The sequence below is a fragment of the Choristoneura fumiferana genome, chromosome Z, assembly GCF_025370935.1.
Source record: "Choristoneura fumiferana chromosome Z, NRCan_CFum_1, whole genome shotgun sequence".
Lineage (NCBI taxonomy): Eukaryota > Metazoa > Arthropoda > Insecta > Lepidoptera > Tortricidae > Choristoneura > Choristoneura fumiferana.
In genome coordinates, this window is record NC_133472.1 from 44,785,465 (window position 1) to 44,795,300 (window position 9,836).

General features: G+C 36.2%; 2 protein-coding genes and 1 long non-coding RNA gene across 3 annotated transcripts in view; 2 read left to right on the top strand and 1 right to left on the bottom strand.

Moving 5' to 3' along the window:
• Nucleotides 1–3,024: 3,024 nt before the first annotated feature.
• LOC141437579 (rhythmically expressed gene 2 protein-like) lies at nucleotides 3,025–4,429 on the bottom strand. Its single transcript, XM_074101016.1, has one exon. The coding sequence runs from the start codon at nucleotides 4,184–4,186 to the stop codon at nucleotides 3,458–3,460; it is 729 nt and encodes a 242-aa protein (XP_073957117.1). The 5' UTR covers nucleotides 4,187–4,429; the 3' UTR covers nucleotides 3,025–3,457.
• A 303-nt stretch (nucleotides 4,430–4,732) lies between these two features.
• On the top strand, nucleotides 4,733–9,580 carry LOC141437589 (uncharacterized). Its single transcript, XM_074101027.1, has 4 exons — nucleotides 4,733–4,919; nucleotides 6,811–6,886; nucleotides 7,497–7,574; nucleotides 8,496–9,580. Exons 1-4 carry the CDS (start codon nucleotides 4,901–4,903, stop codon nucleotides 8,593–8,595), a joined length of 273 nt encoding a protein of 90 aa, XP_073957128.1. The 5' UTR covers nucleotides 4,733–4,900; the 3' UTR covers nucleotides 8,596–9,580.
• Nucleotides 9,581–9,597: 17 nt separating this feature from the next.
• LOC141437620 (uncharacterized) overlaps nucleotides 9,598–9,836 on the top strand; it is a 24,157-nt gene continuing 23,918 nt past the window's right edge. The window contains exon 1 of the long non-coding RNA XR_012452401.1: nucleotides 9,598–9,791. This is a non-coding gene — a long non-coding RNA (uncharacterized lncRNA). The remainder of the gene's footprint in view (nucleotides 9,792–9,836) is intronic.

Here is a 9,836-nt window from a genome sequence, read left to right on the forward strand (position 1 = left end):
TCTCTCCAGGCAGGTGTTATGCCTGGGGAACGAAGTCCGAAGGACGAGCGTCAGAAGTTGTATGTTGTATATAATAAGCGTCAGAGTTGAGAAACTTCGATAGCGCCATGTAGAACAGGTCGGAGTTTCTATAGTTGCTCACTAGATGGCGCTAGGAGTCGCTACAATTTAAACACTCCTATTACCTTGGCAGTAGAGTCGAGTGTTGATCATTTTTAGCACCATAACTGCTCATCCACTTCTGCTGCTGACTGCTTAAACGAACAGAATGGGCAGTCGGTCTTGGGTAACCAATATGATCGAATGAAGTCCCCTGAATTTGAATAAATAGAAAGAAGTAAAACATGAGAGCCATCTATTGTCAAGTAGCTGAACTACAGTCACGCATGTGTGAAAAGCAGTATCATGATTCATGAATCGTTGGCGTAGCGTAGTGGTGGTGAGGGGTGCGGTTCGCCCCGGGCGGCAATTTGGGGGGGGGGGCAGCTAAATTTCGTAATAAATACATTATAGTGAATATTATCTAGATAATAATTATACGAGTATTCCACAGTTTGATGCGGACCGACTAGGATGAGCAGAATTTTTTCTATTACTTATAGGTACTGTGATGAAATCGGGGAATCCCCTTTCTAAAATAATGACATCTCAGTTTTTTTTAAGGCCTCACAAGAGGGCGGCAATTTTTTCATAAAAATTATCCTATGTCCTTCACCAAAACTCAAAAATGTCATCTAGATCGGCTGGGCTACTACGAAACTCGAAGTTCGTATCTAAGCGTCCCTCTCGCTCTCGTATTAAATAGTATAAGTGTCAGAGGGACCGTACGACACGAACTTCGAGTTTCGTAGTAGCCCAGCGGTTCCTCTATCGTGCGCCCGCGGGAACTATATATTTTTCCGGCATAAAAACTATCTTATGTTCTTTTCAGGGTGTCAAACTATCGCCATACCAAATTTCATCAGGATCGGTTGAGTATTTTACGAGTGAAAGCCGAACAAACATACAGAGAAACACTAACAGTCACTTTTCCATTTACATAGTAGTAAGGATTAAGGACACTTTAAAAAAAAAATAGGGACATTTTGTATATGAATATATATATATATATAATTAATGTATATTTTATTTCCTCTCAGGTTTTAAAACTTCTAACTTAATGTCTATGGCATTGCTTTATAACCTTTTATTTACCTTTGTAATAAAGAGTTATTGTATTGTAACAATTTATTGTACAACATACAATAATACAATTCATTACTTACCTGAATATTACATAAACAATATAATCAAATCTTTGAAGTTAAATTGAACCAATTTCTGTCATATTGAGCTGAAAATTGACAAGTATTTTGTAGCACCTATGACAATGGTATAAAAAGTGCCTCGGGCAAAAAAAATGCCCAACCCAATGTCATTGTATATAAAATTTTAAAAACTTCAAATAACCTTAGCTACACATATAATTTTAGCTACACATCCTAAAGTAGATATTCCTGAGACCCGTCAGTGTGTGTATTTATTTTCATCAAAAACAAATAAGCTATAAATGAATTTAACACAACACTACTGATAAAGTCCCTGCTATGAGTTACGCTATATCTATATACCGTATTTTGTTTGAATGATCAGAGATGATATCATTGACATCTATCTATCTGTTATTTAAATTAGCAGAGGCCGTATTGCCTAACGATTTTGGCGCTAGTGATTGCAATCAAATGACAGTTTATGTATGAGAAATCTAAGCTGTCATTTGATTGTAATCACAAGCCCAATACGGCCCCAGAGCTTAGTGCAAACATGCCTTTATGATTGTTTTTGAGAATCCAACAAATTTAATAGTATCATACCAGAAGTATTATATAGTTATATATTAGTATATGGTTTGATTGATTTGAAATACATATGAAAATTAAAATATGCTAGAAACAAGATGCCAAATTATTTGACATAATTATACTATAATAATGCTTTAATAATAAAGTTAGTCTTGCTAAGTATGATGTAATGTAATTTTTTTAATAAACTTGATATTTATTTAGTTCTATTGATTAGTTCATTTTTCAAGAGAGTCTAGTACAAAATAGATAAGGTTAACATTATGTATTTTTATTAAACTAGCTGTTGTTTGTGACACCATCCGCAAAGAAGTATGAAAAACAGTTTACATCCTATTCTCAGACTCGGGTAGGACCCACACAAAAAAAAACATTAAAATTGGTCAAGGTGTTTCGAAGGAGTTTGGTCACAAACATTTTTAGTTAGATAAGTTATAGATTGGACACACCTGATTAAATTGCATTGCTTCATTGCAACAAAGGTATAGAATGTGTAGAACACTCGGGTGACACTCTTTCTTGGCCCGGATAATACACGCCCATAGAAATTGACATGAGCTTCCATGGGCGCGTCCACAAAAACAGGGTCCGTATTTCCATGTCGGTATTGTCGGGCCGGGGAAAGTGTGTCACTTGAACATTCTTCGCACACTAGTTTAAACAAAAATGAATAATGAGATTCAATTGTCATATAACTAACCTTACTTACTAGCTGCTTTGGAACCCTTCATGGGCTATTAATCAATAGGATTGTGTTTAAGAAAAAAAAGCGGCCAAGTGCGAGCCGGACTCGCCCATGAAGGGTTCCAAAGCAGCAAGTAACAAAATATAAACATTAAAAATAAAGTTGTGTTAAATACTTGTGATGTATACATATCATTTAATAATATTGTAAACCTGTTTTAAAAAAAATATATATATACCTCGTTGAGTTTCTTGCCGGATTCTTCTCAGCAGAGGTTTTTCCGAACCGGTAGTAGATTTTTTTTGACATTAATAAGTGCTTGTTATAGCCTAAATTGAATAAAGATATTTTGACTTTGACTTTGACTTTGATAAGTTTCCTTTACTTTACGATTTATGACGTATTAAAAAAACTACTTACTACATCTCGTTCAAACCAATTTTCAGTGCAAGTTTGCATGGTAACGTACATAATATATTTTTTATAGTTTTAATATTCTCTTATTTTAGAAGTTACTGGGGACACACACACATTTTACCACTTTGGAAGAGTCTCTTGTGCAAACTATTCAGTTCTAAGTATGGGGAACTCCAAAAATTTTTTTTTTTCTATTTCTGTGTGAAAATCTTAATGCGGTTCAAAGAATACATCTACTTATCAACTTTCAACAGTAAAGTTCTTATAGTTTTGGTAAAAAGTGGCTCTGACATACGGACGGACAAACAGACAGAGACATGACGAATTCATAAGGGTTCCGTTTTTTGCCATTTGGCTAAGGAACCCTAAAAAAGACCCAATGTTTTGCCAGGAACTGCATTCCTACAGTATTACAAAATTCTGTAGATCCATGTCTGTATATTGTTAAAACAACACTTACTTTATTACTAAAGGAGTTCCCTACATTTCTACATTACTTATATCTAGTTGTGGATTAGAGCACAAAATTGTCATGTTGTATTGCCAAGTTTAATGCTTCTATATCCGTGAACACATGCTTACAGGCTGGTGGTGTCTCAGTTACATCAACATTGACAAGCACAGAATGCCATCCCGCTGCCCTGGCTCCCTCGTAGTCCTTCTCAACATCGTCCCCAATGTGCAGACACTCTGATGGTGCCACAAACCCTTTAAACTCCTGCATCGCATAATCAAATATGCGCTTGTCTGGTTTACTAAAACCAACATCGTAAGATGTTATAACAAAATCAAAATGGCTACCTAAACTTATATTAGTCAATACCTCGTACAGCCGTGGGTCGTAGTTAGATATGACGCCGATCGAAATACCTTTGCCGCGCAGTAGAGTCAGCAGTTTTTCGCTCCCGTGGGCTTTGCACCAACATTTCGTAGTTTTGAAATCCTCGATGAGGCGTTTAGCGATGCCGTCGACGTCCGCTGCGGCTGGAAGTAGCCCCGTGAACGATGACTTGACGATCTGTCGCCACCATTCTTCCCAACAAATGGTATCTCTGCCAAAATTGGGATGCTTTTTATCAATCGTTTTGAAGCTTTTTAGTGACAGAGTTTTCACCTGTTGCGCGTCGACGGTGAAGCCGAAATCTTGAGCGACGTCTGCGTAGTACTGCCATGGGGGGACGCGGAATTTTAATATCGTATTAGTTGCATCTAATGTGACCAATTTTATTCCTCGTAAGCTCATTTTTAATTCATGATATCATGTATCAACTGTCAAGTCAACACTGGCTAACGCTTTTTGCTAAAGTAATCTTTTACTTCTTCGTCGTCATTAAATACTTCTCTGTCTTCTAAATTGGAAACCACATTTTTGTATAAAATAAAGGACGAATACTTGAAAAATAGCACAGTGCAAAAATAAATATAAATATATTTTTTATACATTTTTTTTTTTTTTTGTCGTGTGACTTTACATTTTGATGGACTATGGTTTAGCTTAACAGCCACTGACCGAAATGCCATGAAGTGCCATGAGTCCTTACTGTAGTAACTTTATATGGTCTACAAAATTTATATTACTGACAGTACATAAGCATCCATTTCAAATATATTTTTTATTTTTGCATTTGTATATTTCAAATAATGTATTGATTTTGTGAATAACGTTGCCATTCATGATCTATTCGCTCGCTCCAACCGCTCTCCACCACAGATTACTAATATGTAGCTAGCTACTCTCCCTCCACTCCAACATGCTGGATAAACTGTCAAGTTGACAGACCGACTGACAGTTCGCCTTCGCCTAAACTCTGCCTGCCTCCTCGTCTCGCTCGCTCAACTCAAGTCGAACCCGACCACTAGTATTTTTATTTTTATATATTAAGCATCATAATAACAATTTGTGATTCGACAGTTTTTTTATTTTCTCACATATCAAGAATCAAATTCAGACACAATCATGCCATATGTGAATAAAGGTATGGATAACAGTTTTATTATTTACAAAGTAGGCCACGTCAGTGTTATTGTTTCTAAGCATTTTTATCTCGAAACTTCGGCACAACTTTGACCTATTTCAAATCGCTTCCTAAAACAACTGTATATTTACACAGTAAGTTAATTACAAAATTCTCATTGCTTCATTAATTTTCAAATTATACACCATTGCTGTTCTGACACTTGCGGGAAGTGGGAAGGATTATACAGGAAACTATGATAAGATTGTAAAAGGGCAATAATATACATGCAAATTTTTATTTATTTTTTAACAATGTCTTATTTTAAGTGGTAGTAATAAAGGTTTTTTTATTTATTTAATGGATTCCAGGCTCCTCAAATTGAGCCACCAGTTTTGTTGACTCTATGATTTAATAAATTTACACAAGCTTTAATAAATTCTCTATGATTTCAGTCAGTGATGAAATCATTGTTTGTCTGTATGTCTTGCATAATACTAGTTCATATCATTCAACATTATAATAGTAATATGATTCAACACTTGCACAATCCTTCTTTACTATAATAAAATAAATAATAGTAAGTGATTTAATTAAGTAGATTTTGTTTGTAGGAAGTTATCTCTCTGAAATTAGTCACTGAACTGATAAAAAAATATTTAGCTGGTAAAAAGCTTTTATTAATGATTAACGTTAACATAACTCTTCAGTTAACAAGATTGGGTCCTGGAATTCCATAAACCTGGCTCCCAGACGATTTCACTTCTGAATATTCGAATTTTACTTCACTTAATGTCTTTTCAGAGTCCCATATTGTTGAAGGGAAAAACAAAACCCTTATACAATCCCTATGTTGTCTGTCTGTCCATCTGTCAAGACTCCGTCAAGTCTCAGGAATGCGTGGAGCTATCAAGTTGAAATTATAATCAAACTAGCTTTCGCCCGCGGCTTCGCCTTTGCATATGCGGTTATCGCGCGCTGTTCCCTCGGGAACTCTCCATTTTTTCGGAATTAAAAGTAGCCTATGTCACTTTCTGCCCATAAACTGTCTCTATGCCGAAAATCACGTCAAACCGTCGCTCCGTTTCGACGTGAAAGACGGACAAACATACAAACATACAAACACACTTTCGCATTTATAATATTAGTATAAGTATGGATGGAATGATGCCCACAAGCCATGGTATTCCCTAAGATGGCTTGGTGTGTATAGGCAGTGCCAGGAGATTTGAAGTGAATGATTACACTTACAGCTAGAAAAAACAATAAATTAAAAAAATCAAAAAACCCGACTGCCTTAAAAAATACTAAAAAGAAGAACACAAGTCTAGTGGGCTAGAACTTTGTTAAGTAGCTAACTTAATGTTTAACAGTGGGGACCCATTCCCATTAGGTAAGAATTTTTGAGTGTCACGATTTAAATGGGTAAAGTAAATGATTTTTTTAAATGTATTGTTTTATTTCACACTTATCTGTGTAAATGGCATATTAAAACGGTTATAATCCGTATATTTTTAGAATGGGCTATTTATTAGCTTTCATTTGATACCCCACTCAATAGGTTTGAATAAAAATCATTTTTTGAAAACTTACAATTTGACGCCAAAAATCCGCCATTTTGATTTTTAAGAATTTCATGTACCCAGTGTCACTCGCATCATTAAGACGAATCCAATGACGTATCATTTATCAAAATCGGTTCAGCCGTTTAGTAGTTACGAGAAGACAGGAATAAATTCTTCGAAAGTCAAATTCTTCGCAGTCGGGTAAAACAAACTGATGGCACAAAAGGCGAATGAATGAAATGTATGAGTAAATGTCGAAAACCTGCTGTCATTACACGACATGTTCTTGGGTGCGTGACCTCAACTCTGGTGGCACTTTCTATACATCTCTTTTTTTTACATTTCAGATGGTGTTCTAGTACAAAAAACTCCATTCTCAATCTATGGTCTATTTTGGTCAATAGTCAACTTCTGTTATCTGTGGTAAGTATTCTTTATTACTCTTTCTCGATTGACGTCCAACTGGCTTTTAATAAAGTCTGGCATAGGGGACTGATATTCAAAACAAAATAAAAATTACCATATAATTTATACATGCTTCTAAAATCTTACCAAGGACGAAACGAACTTTATAGTTAAAATTAATGGCGCATGCTTAAAGTTTTATGATGTGAAGGATGGAGTTCCCCAGGGATCGGTTTTGGGACCAACATTCTTCTGACCTACCATCGACAAATGCCATACTCACTGCGACAATTGTGCTTGAAATTGCATGTTGCATGAACACACGTTTGTTGCATAGACGTAACTATCGTAAGGTCACGGGTGAGCAAAGTAACTTTCACATTTGTTATGTTGGTAAAGATGGTGTCAACTATTATAAAGCCCACATTTCGACTCTGCTCGTGTCGTAAAATCGAAGTTCGTGTCGTATCGTCCCTCTGACACTTATATACTATTTAATACGAGAGTGAGAGAGACGGTACTATACGAACTTCGAATTTCAGAGTAGGCCCTCTGTTGGTAATTCCTCTGTAGTAGGAACTGCATATTATAAAAACAACACTAACAATACCGTTTATGGTTTTCAAAGGTGCCAATCCCTGATCAACGCAGACTTTAATAAGCACGGAGACAAGTATACACGGACCTACAGCAAGCCTGGTGGGGGGTGAGTAAACTGTTCGTTTTTAACCCCCGACGAAAAAAGAGGGGTGTTATAAGTTACTATGTGTGTCTGTCTGTGGCACCGTAGCTCTTAAACGGGTGGACCTATTTGAATGCGGTTTTTTAAATTTAAAATCAGGGTTTCTAGCAATGGTTCTTAGACATGTTTCGCCAAAATCGGCCCAGCCGTTTGAGATATTTAACTTTGAAGTGACATAGTCGGGGGTTTTCCAACTTTTTGTTGGTAAGGTTATTATACAACTGCCATGTACTCGTATTATGTACAAGTATGTATCGACGTATCTCTGTTTCTTTGTTCTTCTCTATAGTCTAAATGGCTGGATGGTTTTCTACATGTGGGGTATCATTAGAAGCGTCGAAGTGACATAGAGTATATAATGTTTCAATATGGCGTCCGCGTGGCAGGGGAATTAAAAATAATATATTTTGTATTTTTTGTAACAATATAAGTTTATATTGTCACTTCAAAGTTCAATATCCACAAAACGGCTGAACCGATTTTGATAAAACATGTCTAAGGGCCATCGCTAGAAAACCTGCTTTCAAATAAAAAAACAGCATTCAAATCAGTTCACCCGTTTAAGAGCTGCGGTGCCACAGACAGACACACATAGCGGTCAAACTTATAACACCCCTCTTTTGCGTCGGGAGTTAAAAATGAAAGCTAATAATTAACCTATTCAACTGAACATTTCCACAAGAGCTCCAACAAAATGTAAAGTACTTAAAGAAATTTTAAAAAAAACTCAGCTTTCCTAACAAAGCTATCTAGAACTTTATTAAGTAACTTAAAACTCAACAGTGTTTTTACCCGATCGCCCGAAGAGGGTTATGTTTTCCTTTTTAGTTTTATAGCAGCTTTTTCTTATTTTCATTTTCAAGTAAGTTTTGCTCTTTCCTTCAGACCTCCAAGGCCTCCGTCCCGCAAGTTCGGGGGCTTCAACACGGGCTCGAGCCCCGGCCCGTCGCCCGCCGGCGGCGGCGGCTGCGGCTGCGGCGGCTAAACTGTGTAGACAGACAAACACACATAGGCCTTCCACTTAACGCGTCCACAGCATCTTCATCAGTAGCACTTTGCTCAGTGCCTCAAACGCGTATAAAGGTCTACTACACCGTATCGTACCATGGTCGTAATAGGAAAGTGTCAGGCAAAAATATATTCTTTGTATTTAATGAAATGGAATTTTGAAATGCAATGAAATGGTTTTTTTTATTTATTCGCAGGAGCTACAAGTAGATATTACACATGTCAGAAGAATATTATAGGTACATGGCATGCAGAATCTTAATCTAAGGAGGGCTATCGTTTTTTGTCTCACTAGATGGCGCACTGTTGCTTGAGGTTTTTAAGTATGGCTTTCAAAGTCTGTTATTACGGGCGTGAAAACAAAGTTTAGATTAAAATCATATTCAATACACCTTAAAACTGTACCATAAAAATATTGAGCATCCACAGTGTTGCATAGTCCCCGTTTTGTTCGGAAAAAAAGGGAGGACAAAGGTTTCCGAAAGATAAAACTGTCTCAAAACACAGACATTCATTGCCACGGAACGCATAATTACCATAATTAATTTCAGATATTGCAAAATATTCACAAAATTATTCTAATTACAAATAAACCCGCGTATCTCACCCAAAAACTATGAGATTTGACATTTCGGAGACCTCACGCTACACTAGCGCCTCTAGTGGCGAATTCATACGCGATAGCCCTCATTGCAAATCAATACTATTACCATATAATTCAAAAACAATCGGCTCAGGCTCCTGTAATGTCTGTTTTCCTAAAATGTACAATTCTCAAAACGTCTGCGTTTTCACAATGCTTCACTTCTATTTTGTCAGCTTTCTCAATATGTCTGCTATTTAAAATGTGTACAATCTCAGGAAGTCGTCTATTCATACCCCTTATTCATAAACGACAATCAAACCTATTTTAGTTAAAATGCCGCTAAAATTCGTTTGTCCTTATCTGTCACTTCGACATTTGTATTGTTAGAAGGGACAAAGCATTTGTAGTTAACATAGGCTTGTTAAGTTTTATGAATAAGGGGGATAATGTTTACATTCCTATAATATTGCATTACCATAATTTCTGCTTTCCCGTTATGTTCACTTTTTTTTAATAGGCTATAGTCTTGTTGTTTGTTTTCCCATAATGTCTGCTTTATTTTTAAGTAAATGTTCTAAATGTAAAAGGTTTAATTGCTTGCATACTTACTCTTTGATAACATAATATCTATA